Here is a 16,141-nt window from a genome sequence, read left to right as displayed (position 1 = left end):
ATCATAATATAATTTGGGATTAGAAGTGACACCTTATTTCTGATCGAAGTAGTATATTATATAACCTTTGCCTCAATTAAGACTATAGAAGAATGGAAATGATCTATTAACATATTGTACTCTTTTCCAAATGACGAATTATATTATTATAATTCCTAAGAAATGCTTTGTTGGTAACAGTCGACTATATTTTTTTATTTAGTCATTAAATCTTCATAATATTTTACTAATTTTTCTCAAGCTCACCATGGCGACACAAACATAACTAAGCATGCGTATATCCAGTAATTGTCAATACTATCATTATTTAAAGAGAACATTTTATTAATAAGGGGACAAGCGAATTTGAAGGGTGAGATGACAACACAGAAAACTGGCCAAAACTGTTTTATTTTTAGGTGGATTTATAAAAAAAAAAAAAAAATCGAACCACATGAATACATTGTTTTTTTAATATTCCATATATGAATATATGATCCATTTGTAGTGATACCCACCTAAACACACGTGGCGTTGACCTTGCTCAACCAGAAATAATCCAACATATTAAGATCTACGGATGATTGAGGGGAATATTCTTTCCGCAAAAAATTTGAGAAAGAGTTGGTCAGGAAACTCTAATCTTAGCCTGTTTTGTGCGCCGGTGCACCGTTCTTCTAGAGCAGGGTTTCCCAAACTTTTTCATGCTGGCGCCCCCTGGCTTCCAAATAAACTTGTAGCGCCCCCTCCCATGGACATTTTTTTTGGGGGGGGCTTGATTATTTCCCACACATCGAATGACCTTTTTTTTAACAAATTTATGAATTAAACACCAAATATATTTTAAAAAAATATGTAATCACCGCTGTTTTTTTTGCTCTACCGCCCCCCAATAACCCCTTTTCCCATTACCGCCCCAAGGGGGTGGTATCACCCAATTTGGGAAACGCTATTCTAGAGTATAATTGCCAGACCTATAATTTTTCCTTCAAACTTTATGACTGATTAAGTTGCATTTCTTGTCCCTACCGAAGAAAATGTGCAACCTCTTCTTTTCATTACTGACAATGATGCCATACATATACCATCACTTGCTTTGAGTGTTTAGAGTTACTTATCCCCTCAACGTTGTTCTTTTCCAGTATCAGCCTCCGTCATTCCGCCTGTTGTAGAACTGATCCACTGTTAGGATCTTCTAGTCGGAAAGAATCTTCACAGTGGAAAAGAGTGGGGGTTCATTCAGAGCAACAGCTTATAGCAAGTCTCTGATCTTTGTAACTTCCATGAGTGGCTGATGCTTCTTACAAAACAAAGTACTTAAACCTCAATACATTGACGACCCTCCTAATGGTATTATAGTGATTATCTTCAATATCTCCGAGCTTCAGAACAGAAAGGATTTTCCCTGATCAAAAGTTCCTCTAGAGGCTTACTCCACTCCTATTCTGCCTTGCTGCACGTTACACAGTGCTTAGGCTGACGCCAATAAGGGTTGATAACTCTTTTTGCTTCAACCCGACATCCTGTTGCCGATTTCCCTCTCTTTTCGCTATTTCTTATCCATTTTTTTATATGAACAGCATAATAACATAAGTATAACTTTTATTTTGTTTTTAAAATGGCGCTATTTAAACAAATAAGGACTCTTCACATTTGCTCAGTAAATTATTAAGTAATGGAACCAAAGAATTAGACAACTATATTTTTTTTAAATGGATCACGTTGATGTTGGTTCATATGGGGCCAAATTAACGGATATAATCGAACGCTTGAGGTTACATTTTTAGAATTGAACGGAAAAATGTAAAAGTAGTGAGCAGGTCCAAGCCTGGCTAATATTAAATGATCGAAGATCACCCAACATTGACTCAAAAAACATTTATAATATAAAGTATGCATAGATATGAAATAGAAATCTCTTGAATCTTCTTTTTTTTCTTTGGCAACGTTGTTGTGAATAATTTATAACCTTCATTTTTTACATCGTACATAAATCAAATGTTCAAACAAAAGGAGTGGCAAAACATGTATTTGACCCCAATAGTAATGCTTTTCAATATTATTTTTAGTAGACATCAAAAGGAGGATTTTTTTAAACAATATTTAAAGTCAAAATTATAATGTTATAAGGAGAGCAACAGATATAATAAACGCCATAATAACTTGTCAAATGGTTATGCTCGGTCTACTTTTTTAATAATTCATAAGCGTTACCTTAATTTTAACAACTCAAGGCTACCTAATTACATAGGTATATTCCGGGTGCGGAATTTTTTTCACACTTCTCGCAATAAAATTCAATAACATTGACTATAACAATTTTTGTACAATTATACAAAAATATTAACTTACATTCCCATTAATATTTTTTTTATTGAATCTACTCCCCTTAGCAGCAGCAATTATCACAGGCAGGTGCTACTACGTCTGAATTATTGAGTTAAAACATAGGATCCCAGTTCTTGTTGATAGAGCTTCTTAGATATTTCGGTCTGAAGTATTATTGGCCTTGATATGGACATGGATATGGTATATTTCAATGCGTAAGCATCATAACTTTAAAGAAGAAGCATTTCCTCTCCATAAGTAAATGTTTACCATGAGAAAACAATCTTGCTAGATTTCTAAGTACATGTGTCAGAGGACCCAGACCTGTAAAAAGTGTATTGTAAAATTTCTACAAAAGAAAACATTTTTAGTGGAACAATTTTCTGTATTCAAAATTTTGTCATTCTTTAAATAAAAATTTAGTTGCTAAAAAAAGTAATTTAGGCAAATTTAGTCGTTCTTAAAAAAATCACTGTCAAAATTATCCTAAAAATATTTTTTAATTTTATTTTTTTAAATATAAAGAGTTATTCTGTTTGTCTCCTTTAAAAAAAATTAACTGCCAATTAAAAAAAATAAAGTCTTGTCTTTCGTCACTTTAATAAAATTCATTTTGTCAATTTTACATTTATAATTAAAAAAAAAAAAACCCTACCCAAAGAAAAGTTCTAGTAACAGCCCTGATGGGACCCTGCTGCATTCAGGAAAGTTCAAAAACCAAAAGTTTTAAGATCAACAAATCTGATTATTCTAGTTAATTTTTGAATTAAAAAATTGGCCGTAGCAGGTATATGCTAGATCAGCATTTCCAATATTAACATGAACTAATCCTAAAATATTCTTACTCCTTCCGATATTTGATGCTTGGGGCAGAGTGACCGTATATTAGTTTCCAAAAAAAGAGGATACGAGGATTAGATCAGACGAACTGGAGAGGATATAAAAAAAGGAATAAATTGGTCACCCTAACTTAGAGATTTTCGAATAATTAATATGTAGTAACAGTGATTTTGACGTTATTTTCATAAATCACCCTAACGTATAATTTATGAACTCATTTGGGATTACACTTAGAAGCACTTTAAGAATGCAATAGTTAATTAATTCAGCTATTTGAATCTATGCTAACAAAAGCTAGTGCCAAGAGTCCCGTTGCAAATTGCAGAGTTCGTTGTATTGTTCTGATTATTGTAAGTAATTATCATTCATATACAACAATTTGTGTTCCTCGTTATTTATTTAACAAAAAATAATAACCCTTTTATATTTACACTCAGAGGAGTTGAAGCTGAAAGACATGACAATGAGAGCTTAGATACATAATTTGAGGAGAGCAATTAATACAATACGCAAATGAATTTAAAGTCAATCTACCATGGAACACGTTTATTTATTTTATGATTATGTATCATAATTAATCACCATAACTTTTAAATCTGTCGCAAAAAAAAACTCCGTCTCACCTAACTTCCCAATTGACGGGCGAGCCAAGAGAGTAACCATCACGACATGCCGTTTTAATGCTATAGACATGAATAAATATTAACACATAATGTCTATGTATCTTAACAAAATTAATTTTGGTTGTGATTTCAGTTTGGATGATGCATCTCCTAACAAGTCTTCGTTTGATTTTAATTTTGGTTGGAATACAAATAAATAAAAAAAACCTTTAAAAAATAATCATATCTTTTGTATATTGCAGACATCATGGGTTGTTTCTCAAAAGGTCGAAATAATACGAAAATTCAATGGCCTCGTGAATGACGGAGAGCGAGGAGTGATTGCTGTTAAAACATCTGGTGATCCCATTGATTCTTGTATTTGGACCAATCCAAAAGGGACAAGTTACGAGTGAGTAGTTAAATATCTTATTTTTGTATAAAGCTCAATCCATCCAAACTACAATATATAATCAACAGAATCGGTCGAGGAAGTTCCACAACTGGAACAGTGGATATATCTGAGCGTTCATCATTGTGTAAATTGACTCTTAATTCAGTTAATGCCCAAAATGATAACGGAAAATGGAGTGTTGAGGTCAGAGGGAAATGTGATTTTTTTAGTAAAACCAATTCTTATTCCATCTACTCTGGTGCTAGTCCACTCACTTTCAAGAACTTAAACATTGATAATAGTTCTGCTGTTCACTTCATCTCAGCTCCATTAAAAATAAGTCCAAAGGCTCACAGTAGTGAAGAAGAAGCTGGATTTGAGAATTTGAAAATCAGTGGCAAGGATGGTTGTGCCAATGTGGCGGAAGAAGATTTGAACTTAACTGTGGTAAATAGTAATGATTTTGAAGTAACACCTGCACAGGATAAGGTATACGTACTTCAAGGATCTCCTACATCCTTGACAATGAGATGCAACACAGATTTCACAGGGTATTTCTAAAGCAAATATTGTAGAGTTTTATATATATTTGATGTATATTCTATGACCCACTTACATAGGTGCAAGGCTAATATAAATAGAAGAACCGTCGTAGAAATGATAAATCAGGAGAGAACCTGTGGAAGTTTTGAAGATGCAAAGCTCTGTTTAGAGTATTACTATGATCGTACAGATAACATTTACTCATGTATTCTTTTAATAGATCGGTTTAATTCTAAACATGAGGGTAAAATACAATTTTTTTAAATTATAATATTCAATAATAATGTTGATAACTCATAATAATGAAGGTCGTTGGGAATTGGAATTGTCTCATCGAGTTGGAAGAAGGGATGAATTCAAATCTAATTTCATAGATTTGAGTCAAGCAGATATCCCAAACTCTATCAAAATGACATATGATAACTCAAAAATCGAGTATCCTTCAGTGACTGGAAAAAGAAATATCGAAGAATTGAAATTTGGTGAAGGAGACACGGCAAGGGTTGAATGCAGTGTTCTAGGAGGAAATCCTGAGCCATCTCCTATCTTGCAAATGAATAGAAATAAGTTTATGCGTTTGAAAAATGTAGACTCATGTCGGAATCCTCCAAGAGGAGAAATGTAATATATATTTCTTATACAAATAATTATATAATTGTACATTATTAAAGCTGCCAAGAGTTTGAATTCCAAGTACTCAAGGAATATGATCGACAAGAGTTACAATGTGGATTCACCATGCCTCTCTTTGATTTGTCGGCAAGAGAACAAGAATCAAAGAGAGCTACAGCCACAGTGAGTCTGGGTAGAGGTGGGAGAATTGATGATGCGGATGATTTACGTCTTGTGGGTACATCAGGGACTAAAATAAAGGTCTGTGCCAAGGACTTGAGAATAGGGGATCGATATAGTCTGGAAGTTCAATTTGAAACGAGTTCAAGGCCATTTGAAGTGAGTATTAATTTTAAAATTGTCAACTTCCAATTGAAAAATAAAATAAAAAATGAATAACCTCATTTTCCGATTAATTAATTATACTTATAGGTCGAGTGGGAAATGGCGTATTTAACACGATCCGCCGTAATAGTACGCTACAATAGTGAAAGTTCAGGATATAGGAATATACGATATAGAATTGATGGCCGAGATAAGTATACAGCAATTATTGAGATTAACAGAGTCTCCTCATCAGATATTGATGATGATCATTTGGTGATGATTGAGAATGACGCTCGAGTGAAAAGGGACTTTATTGTTGATTTGTCTAATTCACCGAATTGTGATGGTGTAGAAACAGGACCATGTAAATTTGGGGACAGGGGCTGTTTGTGCAATCGCAATCGGGATAAATGTTGTGACGATGCAAGAGGCTGTCGCGAGAAATGTTGTTTTATTTGTAACCCAAGGAGTGACAAATACTGTGAGTGTGATGGGGATCTCTGTTGTGACAATGGTCCTAATTGTAGGGGGGAATTTTGTTGTAAGAAGAAAGAGGAGACTACCAAGGGATGTGATCCATTCAAAGATGGTAGAGATTGCATTTGCGATGTTCGTAGGGAGCATTGCTGTCTCCTAACGAGAAGTTGCACTGGGCCTAATTGTTGTGAGGAGTGTGACGAAAGAAATGATTCGAAATGTCTTATTTGTCTCAGAGATCAATGTTATAAAACCAAGGGAAGCATAATAGGTAACATAATTACATTCATAAATATTCAAATTATATGGCCTAATTGTTACGTATGTTACATACTCTGATGATAAGAGTCATTCTATTGAATAATATATTTTTTTATCAGGAGGAGACAATGATACCTCAATCAAAGGTAGTGTCCACTTAATTTCTCTTCACTTAAATTATATATGTCTTTTTTAGCACGTCGTTATCTTAATTTTATTTGTAACATTTCCCTCTATAATCCTAATACGTATGATATTTAGTACATGAGTTTAGGAATCCTTGTTTTGAGGAGTTGGGCAATTTTTTGCCTCAAATACTTCATGGTTACATATGAAGATATAGAGTCAATTGATCATTAAACAGAAAAATGAGCATTTTTTTACTTATGACCTTCCGGTGTTGCAAACGTATAGCCTCATATACGTATATGCTAAAGCTACGTGTCTTCGACAAGTAACACATCTAATTTTAGATACGTTATACGAAAAGCATGATTCATTTTTGTAAATAAACATCAGCAAAAACAGTCTGTCAGTTACTATAAAAAAATAAAATAAACCAATTACTAACCAAAAACTAAATTAAAATTCCATTAAAAAATTGTTTATTTGTTCTTATAAATAAAAAAGAATTGTAATTTCGAAAAATCATACAATTTTGACCTAGCATTAACTTAGTGGCCGTTATATTGTTAAAAAGAAACAGAAAAAAATCTAAATTAGTTGGTAATTAGATCAATTTTCCCAACTATGGAATTATTATGTATCTTAACCTATTAAGTGTTAATAATATTTCACTTACCAACCAGAGCTAATTCAAATTCAAACAATCAACTTTGTTCAGAATAAGGATAACGGAAAAGAAGCTTAAAAGTCGAGAGCTGACAAATAAATACAGTTTACAATATTGTGTTAGTGAAGTAATACCATATGGAATTATTTTTTCTGTAAATAGTATAGCTATATCACTCACAGATCTACTTTACATCCAATCATACTTATTCATAAATGTCTCTTTGAAAACCCTATTATTAAAATAGGCCCAAAAATGAAGTTACAATCCTTTTGAAGACCGCTTATAATTTGTTTCTCATTGTTTCAGAAAAGGTATCAGATCTTTTCATTGACTCTTGCTTAGATCTAAGTAAAATCATTTTATCCAAATACAACCCGGATGGAACAGATAGACGTACAGGAACAAGTGAGAGGGTTTTCCGTCGAGAGTTGGCAGACTTTTTTGAAACCGTGAGGTGTACGAGCTTTGACAAGGCATTACTTGTAACTTTATAAAATATAAAAACATATAAATATATTATTACTTTTCTTATCCTTAGTCCAAACTCGAGAAACCATCAAATGAAAATCTGGCGTCAGTTTTTTTTGGAGAAAACTTTGTTCCTTTAAGTGGAGGTGGTCTTCTTAATCCTAATTCCCCTGTTGCCACATTTAAATCCGCACTCTCTACATCCCAAGCAGCATCTACAACAGTCTCCTCTATTACTAAGCAAGCACAAAGCATAATTAACTTCGAAAATGCACAGATACAAAGTTCAACTCCCTCTTCAAATGAGAACAAGTCAAATCAACGAATCAATAATAAGATTTTTGGTAATACGGGCCGGAGAACATCTGCCACGGGAAGTGAGGAGTAAAATCAAGAAAATAAATCATACATATTTATTAATTATTTGATTATCAAATTAGAAATTTAGAATTCGAATGAAATATTCCTACCAATTTAATTAGTATCTGTTTATTTTTAAACTTTGAAATAATTTATTTATTATTCATAATTTATGTTCAACTCAGGGAACCTTTGAAAAATTAAACCAGTGAATATGATTACCTAAATGTATTTAGCATAATTAAATAGGTGAAACCTTTGAAATGAGAGTCAGACATATATTTGAGTTAATTTATTCCGAATACAGACTCAAATACTATAGACCTCTACGATAGTAGACTGGAATTGAGGTCCTGCTGGCTATGGGTAACATTAAGATAAAATAACCCTCACCCCTTTTCTTTTTTAATCCATGTTCGTTTTCCCGCCTTTATCTCTCTTTACTATATCAATGACTTATTTTGCATCTCCCTCCCTGGACAGGATGGGATAAAAACGTATTTCATTGTTATGATGGGGTATACAAGGTGCAGAACCAAAATTTAGAATTAATTTAAAAAATTTGTAACACCAATTATATTAATTTGAGGAGGTTGCTTTAAAAAAACATTCTAAAGTTTCGATGAAGTTCAAGAAAACTAGAAAATGTCTGAACACGAAGTTTTATAATAGTCATTTGTCTCTAAAATATGATTACACCGTATAAGGAAGCCTGTGCGACTCAAAATTGGTAACCGTGTAAGCAGAAGTTTAAAATTCAATTATTGCAAACTTTGCACGTCCTTACCTTTATTGTATTACGCCATCTTATCAATAGTTAGCCAAATAAGTCTATAATACCAACTGCTATTTATCTCTTAAGTTCCAAATTTGAGAACATAGTTAGGAGACGGCAAAATTGCAATTGCGAATATACCTAACAATATTCGAGCAATTAATTTGTTTATTCAGTATTTTAATTTAAAGATATCCCAACACACGCCCTTACCTTTATTGTGCTTCGCAACCATTTATCAGAAAAGAAACAGAAAAGAGAACCCAAAATCAGATGGTAGTAGTAAGCGTATTTTTTTAAACTAAGGAATTATTATTATTAGATAATAATTTGAGATTATTAACAGCTTAAAAAGTGTTAATTCTAATTTAACTAATAAACATTCAGAACACTAATAAGAGTAAAAGAAGTAGAAAAATTGATTATTGACAAAAAAATGCAGAGTAATTTTGTCTGTAAGTGAGATAACGTCTTGAATAATAAATATATATAAGTTCACTATATATTTTTTTAGCTGTTGATTCTTCTACTGCTCGAGCTTGTTAGTATTTTGAACGTTGGTTGGATGAACTAGAAATTTGGGGGGGGGGAGGTTAAAATAGTTTTTGAGGAACATTATTTTTGTAATAATGCTGTTAGTTTTTCATTGTTTTTCTTGTAACTGATATTATAAAAATTTAAGTTCATAATTCACTCAGTGATGATAAATTTAAGTTATTGAAACGATTGAATCGCAGGAAGGGGATTTTTTTTGTAGCCATCTAAATTTGAACAAACATTGAAATTGTGGTCCTCGTTTCGTTTAAAAAAATGAACGTGATCCTGGAGATTTCTAATTGACCTTTTTTAAACAAAATCTAAATTCCTCCTACACCAGGGATTCTCAATTTTTTTAGTGATGTACCACTTGCAAATTTTTTATTTAAACCAAGTAGTCCCTTCACACCATAAAACAATTTTAGGTTCAGTGACAGGGGGGAGCTTGGTTTTTGTAATTTTTTTGAAGAAAAAAAATCAAAATATTTTTTTTCCAAAAGAAATTTAAAATCCAAAACAATTCCCAAAGAAAATAATTCTTTGGAAAAATTAAAAAATCCAAAGCTACTCCTAGAAAATTTATTTTCAATTTCCAATATTACATTTTTTGAAAAAAAAAAAATCCAACATTGTCAAAAAAAATATTGATCGAATTTAATGGAGTTCAGAATATAATATAAACGCTTATCACGCGTACAGAAAATTAATAACAAATTATCACAATTTAAAAACTTGAAAAATGAATTACAAATCTTCTTTTTTTTCCTGGGGTTTCTTCTTTTTTTCACGATTTAAGGGATATGATTTATTTGTGTCACAAAAAGAACAGTTAATAATTATTTGTTTCTGGGTTACTTTAATGTTACATGTGGATCCAGGAGTGAGGACTCCATGACAACCCTTACAAATGGTTCTTTTGACACGAGGATGTGCACGGGTGACTGACTTGAGACCCACTCCCACCATTAAATGAGAATAATTCGTACTTAATCGATGGATCATATGTAGTTTTCCTTGAGTCATATTTGTGGACGAAAGGGATTTGTTTAGAGCATGAGCAGACTGATGTAAGAAATTCATTCGTACCATAAATTCTGGAGCAATCCCTCTTTGGTTTTTACCCATGATGTTTCAAACTAGAAAAATCCATTTGTAAGAATACGAAAAATTAATTAAGACCAAAAATATATTATAAATGCAACAGTCATAATATTCCATTTATTCATAATATACAATATCTCTATAAAACAATAAGTATTTAAGTAAATTAAGTATGAATAATGATCTGATAGTTATTTAATCGTAGAAGAAGTTTATGTAGGGTCCCGTTTACTCCAATAACCCCTGGCATTGGAATTGTTCCAAATGGGTACATCACTCCGTTGGCTTGTTCCAGGTGGTGGAGGTTCTCTATATTGAGGATTCCATGAATTCCATGTAATGGGTCCATTTGCTCGAGGATTATAAGCACGACTTCGACGATAAAATGGATTATGAGCTATTTGGGATGGATTAGGCTCTTTATATACTCTTTTTCTCTTGACAGCTCTCTTAGCCTGACGTTCTTCATCATCATCTGAATAGTCGATAAAATCAATAGGTGGTTCAATGTCATCTTGCCAGGAGGCATCACTTCCTTTCATGGCCCTAAGCTGTGCAAGGAATACATATGAAGTAAAAGTATCATTCCTCGGGGCGAAGTAAACCTCTTTTCCTATTTCAATACCCCTGCTTTCAACATGTTTCATAGAATTGAATCGAACAACATAGAAGGGGTCATTAACAGGTCCTATGACATCGAAGACACTTCCCAGGGCTATTTTACCGCGGTCTAAAAACAGAACAGAGTCCAAATCAATTGTAGGAATCCCTGGAAGACTTTTTACAACAACAAGAGAGTCAACAATGGAGAATACTTTGCCTACAAATTCTGTTTGTTCTTGTGGGACACTTATATACAGTTCTTCAATAGGAGGCAGATCCGAGACGTTCAATTCCCCTTTGACCTAAGGAGTATTATGAGTAATAGTCAACTTACGTTTTGTTAATTATTATTTTATTAATTTATTTACCGTTGGACAAGGCCCTTTAGAAGAAGTATTTTCTTCTTCGGATGACGAATCCTCAGAGCTAGAATTATGGGAAGCTTTCAAAACAACACTTTTGATCAACGAGTCCAAAATAAATTCAACGATATTCTTTGACGTGTTGTTCTTTGGAACATTCTGAATTTCATCTTCAGAACCCGAGTCTGAGGAAGAACTATCTTCATCATAACAGGCAAGGCTCCCTAGGGCTCCAAGACTACCTGCTGCTTTGATTTCTACACGTTTCATTCCCACAATTAAATTGAATCTTCGTAAATTGAACCAAATATAAAAATTATAATAATTAATAATTGAAGAAGAAGGTGAGGGAGTTCCTAGACTATTGGTTACTATCACTCTAAAGAGGAAAAACGTTGACTTTGATTGGATAACGTGTGACAGATATCAAAAGTGACGTCATATTAGCTTTATGTAGTAACAAAAGTTGAAATAAACAAAAGCACATGTTAGAAATTTTTTTTTACTAGTAAATATTGAATAGATAATAATAACATTTATAATAATAAATAATACCGACGTATATCGTTATATATGTCTGTAGTAAAAATAGGAGGTTCAGTGTCTTTTTTATTTCAGAATTTAACATAAATATTTCGTATACTTATAGATCTAGTTTGAAGTTTAGAAAAATATGTCTTTGACAACGAATCTTCTCCGTGGAAAAAGAGTTATTTATCCTCTTTTAAATGGACATTCATTTCGTTTTATGTACAATAGATCCACAGAGAACAATACTTTTCATCCACGAGGGATCTTAGCTGAACCTGAAGAGGAGTATGAGGCTTTTAAAACTTTTGACAAGGACCTAGGACATCTTATTCCCGATCCCAAACTCCCTGATCGGAAATATGAGGCCTCTTCGGCAGAATGGCACTTTGTTGAGCGCCTTACTTCTAACGTGTCCACAGTTATTCCCACTCCACCTCCAAAAGACTTATATCCCTCAGGATTCTATCTTCCTACTGCTAAATTTGGAGATAACCGCTATTTCATCTCCCGTACCTCTACTTATATGCTCCCAGTCTACCTTGAACGCTCTTTTAAAAATCAAATCATGACGAGTAAAATACGCAAAGTGGATGGGGATCTGTTTGCACTTCGGGATGATTTGGACGCATTCCTATTTGAAAAGTATCAGATGCAATTCATTTCTCAAGTGGCGGAGCTCTTTGGTAAAGTTTCGTATAGAGGGGATTTCATTGAGGACTTTAAAGAGTTTTGTCGTCTCAAGGGCTTTTAGTGCATAGTTGAAGTCAACGTATGATCACTTTCAATAGGAACTTGATTATATAATTACTTGCGGTTTCTTACAATGGAACTGTAAATTAAACTGCAAAGGAATAGAACTGAATATTTTAAATTACTTGTCAGTGTACATAAAATGTATTCGTGTGATTTTGTTATCATTTAATGAATCCAAAGTGTGGGTAATAAACTATTGTAAATTAATTATCCATTTAAGTTGAGAGATTATATACAATCTGACTTCCTAAATGTATTGGAACGAATTTATATCACGATCATTTATGAAAATATAAATCAATATTTATAGAGTTTCTGTCGAAAAAAGTCTAATGAAAGTCCGTTAAATTTTTTATTTCAAATTAAAAAATGGCTTAATTTTCATCCATTATTACATATTAGTGGTATATCAAAATGTCATATTCCATCTTCCCTTCAGTTCCATTGCTTTCGAGAGTTACAAGGAGACGGAAAAAACAAAATTGCTCCCCCACAATTATTTTCACTCACGAGTGAACAGGGGCAAAACTGTTCGCACAGTTGCAGGAGGGATTCAAAGAGTCACTACTATTGGGGGCATCGAGGGTAATTCTCTCGTGCCCAGACTCTCAGAGCCTGGGAAAATTAGGGATTCTGATTTAGACGGGCCTAATTTTTTTTTTGATATTTGTTCCTCAACTAAGAGGACTTAAACATCGGGGTTTAATTTAGGAGAGGGTTAATCTCCCTTTAACATATGGTAATTAATTATATTAGCATCAAATCCCACGTCTGGTCATTATTGATGTAAGAGAAGTAATACATGTCGTTGAGGGTGACCATATTCTTATTGTAAAGTTTTGGTGTCTGTTTATAAAATAGCTAAGGTAGAACGGAACTACAAATGTATAGCTACAGTTTTCATAAAATATGACATTAATACAGTAAACTTAGTTAATGTCTACTATTTGTATTAGTATCAATAGAAACGTCGTAAGTTGATAATCCAACATAATAATATAATGTACAAAATAACTCAACAAGACCGTTAATGTGCAAAATCATTGAAATCATAAATTTGACATTATCTTCCGAGACCCTTTCCAAAGACACAAATTGATACCCATGGGATATGCAGCATGTCCACAGGGCTTGATTTAGAAGTCAGCACCCTTTGTCAATTAATTATTAAAACCAGGGACGCCATCCACTGCAACCCCGGATGATATCCTGGCCCACAGGTTATCTTACATGCCAACACCACTAACCAACGGATCGTAATCCACCGTCCACCGTAATTCATCAGAAATGCATCCACTATAGCCCCGGTTAATATACCAGTTCATGGGTTGTCTTGCGTGCCAAACTGGTTGGAACCCACCGACAATTCATGTAATATTATCAGAGACGCCATGAATTTGTATAGTCTTTCAAATACTCATAAATAAAATATACGAATTTATAATAACTAATGTTATAACATCGAGTCATGACTTATGAGGCTGTTTCGGCAGGTTCTTCTATTATGGATAAATGCTAAATCAGTTGGAAGTTGGTGTAGAGTGTCCCAAATTCCCATTCGATTATTTTAACAGGGCCTTGATCGACCATTGTGAAATAAATTTCAATAAAAACTAGGTAATAGATACTACAATAAATAATTATGAACAATGTGAGTATTGAATAAATAGACAGTTAACTAGGTACTCCCCGAGTGCTGGCTTTAACGTTATTATAAGCAATTCCTTTTATAATAACTTATTAGTGAAGGAATAGTCTATAATGTATAGAGTATCCCTTGGATAAGATAAGGCTATTGGACTATATTCATGCTGGGATAATTATTTTATTAATATTACTCAAAATTTGTAAAATTATTAAAGGGAAAGATTAAAAAAAAATGACGTCAGATTAATTTGATAAAAACAGTGTCAGATAATTATAGAAAAGTGGGAAAGGAATACATTCTTACAGTAAAGTTCGATGATGATTAATTCAAGACTGGATATATTTTTATACGATCCCCTCGAACGGAAATGGGGGTTTCATCTATAAAGAAAGTTTAATACCATTAATTAAAAATCCCAAGAATATAATTTATTTAACTTACTGATTGGAGACCTTAAAGTAATATATTTACTTAGAGCAACATGATCCGGATTGACACCTATGATTACAAAAAATGAATATATGTAAGTAAAGGTACAGAGCCAGTTATAGCCGGAACGGGGCATGTGGCAGCAATAATGTGTAGACCCTTTTCTTTTTAATTTGAGTTTAAAAAATAATTTTCAAATAAAATTCCAATTAATGTGTTTTAAATTAAGAAAACATAAAATAGACAAAAAAAAAAAAAGAAAGACAAAAAAAAAAAACAGCATTGAACAATACTTGATGCAAAGGAATAATGCTGACATTTGAATATATATTTAAAAATGGCTTGATTTGTACCATTTTTTTTTTTTGGATCGATTGGAGAGGAGAAAAATATTCTATTTTTTCCATTGCATTGGATACTACATATTTTGACATCCAATAGTTAACTAATTTCCTTAATATTAATGAAAATGGGTTTTCATTCTAATAAAAATTGACTGCTTAAGCTCCAAAAATGGTTGACAACAATGTGAAAACACTATTTTAGAGCAGCCTTTTAGTGCGTATGTCAATATTCTATTTTTTTATTTTTTTTAATGAATTTTCCTAAAAATAAGACAATCCTTTCTTGCCCTTTTTTTAAAAAATTGTCTGCATATTAATTGAATTCCTTATTTTCTATAATATTCAATAAGTTTTATTTAATTAGATCTAGTGTGGAACCTGTGGTACTTGCCATCACCTAAGACCGGCCGAGTAAAATTATTGCAAAAGTTACCTTGAAACAAGCACTCTTTATGCTCGTCAAACAAGGTGTATCCATCTCCTCCATTTTGTAAATAATTCGGAATGACTACTTTGTAGGACTTTTCAAGCCTCAGTAATTCATATTCTGATGAGTTAATTCCCTTTCTCACATGAATTGATACGAGTCGACTACCAACGGGATTGCACAAGTTGTAAACCAATTTGAAACCTAACAACCATTGTTAAATGTAAATAATATTATGCATTAATGCTACTATTGAATAATAAGAAAATAAATCACCAGACACTTGAAGAAATCCACCACTACTTGCTTTTCTATCCTTAGACATACTTGAAACACTTTTCTCAAAAGCCTAAAAATAAAAACAGTTATTTAAGTAAGTTAGTATAAACTATTAATCATAGAGTTTCTCTTGGGTGCCTTAAAGGTTGAAGGGGGGAGGGTATTCGTGTTTATTTCGTCACTTATGTCTAGACAAAATGTCAACAAATATTTTTTGTATTAAGATTATAAGACCAGGTGAATTTTTTATATCTTTCATCTAACTGAAAGTTCTGACAAAATTAATACAGTACTAATTGTGTACGAAAACTGGAGGAAACAAGACAAATTAACGCTTGGGTGTATTCGATCAATGTTTTTTTCTT

General features: G+C 32.6%; 4 protein-coding genes and 1 long non-coding RNA gene across 10 annotated transcripts; 2 read left to right on the top strand and 3 right to left on the bottom strand.

Moving 5' to 3' along the window:
* Positions 1–2,464: 2,464 nt before the first annotated feature.
* On the bottom strand, positions 2,465–7,470 carry LOC139906002 (uncharacterized). The gene is made up of 2 exons (XR_011781195.1): positions 7,166–7,470; positions 2,465–2,631 (listed from the first exon to the last, which is right to left on the bottom strand). It is a non-coding gene; the product is annotated as an uncharacterized lncRNA (long non-coding RNA).
* LOC121121173 (uncharacterized) lies at positions 3,370–8,105 on the top strand. 6 transcript variants are annotated; one of them, XM_040716046.2, is made up of 11 exons: positions 3,370–3,497; positions 3,904–3,950; positions 4,013–4,161; positions 4,230–4,694; positions 4,764–4,930; positions 4,995–5,307; positions 5,358–5,637; positions 5,731–6,373; positions 6,483–6,509; positions 7,466–7,641; positions 7,698–8,105. In XM_040716046.2, exons 2-11 carry the CDS (start codon positions 3,909–3,911, stop codon positions 8,013–8,015), a joined length of 2,580 nt encoding a protein of 859 aa, XP_040571980.1. In that variant the 5' UTR covers positions 3,370–3,497; positions 3,904–3,908; the 3' UTR covers positions 8,016–8,105. The 6 variants fall into 6 exon arrangements, with proteins under 6 accessions (XP_040571980.1, XP_071746155.1, XP_071746151.1 ...); XM_071890054.1 differs by having other exon boundaries at positions 3,415–3,497; positions 7,466–7,632; XM_071890050.1 differs by lacking the exon at positions 3,370–3,497 and having other exon boundaries at positions 3,792–3,950; positions 7,466–7,632.
* A 2,330-nt stretch (positions 8,106–10,435) lies between these two features.
* LOC121121139 (uncharacterized) lies at positions 10,436–11,875 on the bottom strand. Its single transcript, XM_040716021.2, has 2 exons — positions 11,372–11,875; positions 10,436–11,305 (listed from the first exon to the last, which is right to left on the bottom strand). Exons 1-2 carry the CDS (start codon positions 11,633–11,635, stop codon positions 10,613–10,615), a joined length of 957 nt encoding a protein of 318 aa, XP_040571955.1. The 5' UTR covers positions 11,636–11,875; the 3' UTR covers positions 10,436–10,612.
* A 64-nt stretch (positions 11,876–11,939) lies between these two features.
* mRpL49 (mitochondrial ribosomal protein L49) lies at positions 11,940–12,856 on the top strand. The gene has a single exon (XM_040716022.2). The coding sequence runs from the start codon at positions 12,039–12,041 to the stop codon at positions 12,645–12,647; it is 609 nt and encodes a 202-aa protein (XP_040571956.1). The 5' UTR covers positions 11,940–12,038; the 3' UTR covers positions 12,648–12,856.
* Positions 12,857–14,328: 1,472 nt separating this feature from the next.
* On the bottom strand, positions 14,329–15,924 carry LOC121121165 (snake venom 5'-nucleotidase). The gene is made up of 4 exons (XM_040716034.1): positions 15,774–15,924; positions 15,504–15,701; positions 14,739–14,795; positions 14,329–14,677 (listed from the first exon to the last, which is right to left on the bottom strand). Exons 1-4 carry the CDS (start codon positions 15,820–15,822, stop codon positions 14,619–14,621), a joined length of 363 nt encoding a protein of 120 aa, XP_040571968.1. The 5' UTR covers positions 15,823–15,924; the 3' UTR covers positions 14,329–14,618.
* Between the last annotated feature and the right edge of the window lie 217 nt (positions 15,925–16,141).

Source organism: Lepeophtheirus salmonis, chromosome 1 (assembly GCF_016086655.4).
Source record: "Lepeophtheirus salmonis chromosome 1, UVic_Lsal_1.4, whole genome shotgun sequence".
NCBI classification, from domain to species: Eukaryota; Metazoa; Arthropoda; class Copepoda; order Siphonostomatoida; family Caligidae; genus Lepeophtheirus; species Lepeophtheirus salmonis.
Note: the sequence above shows the minus strand (reverse complement) of the source record. Positions and strands in the feature narration are given on the sequence as shown.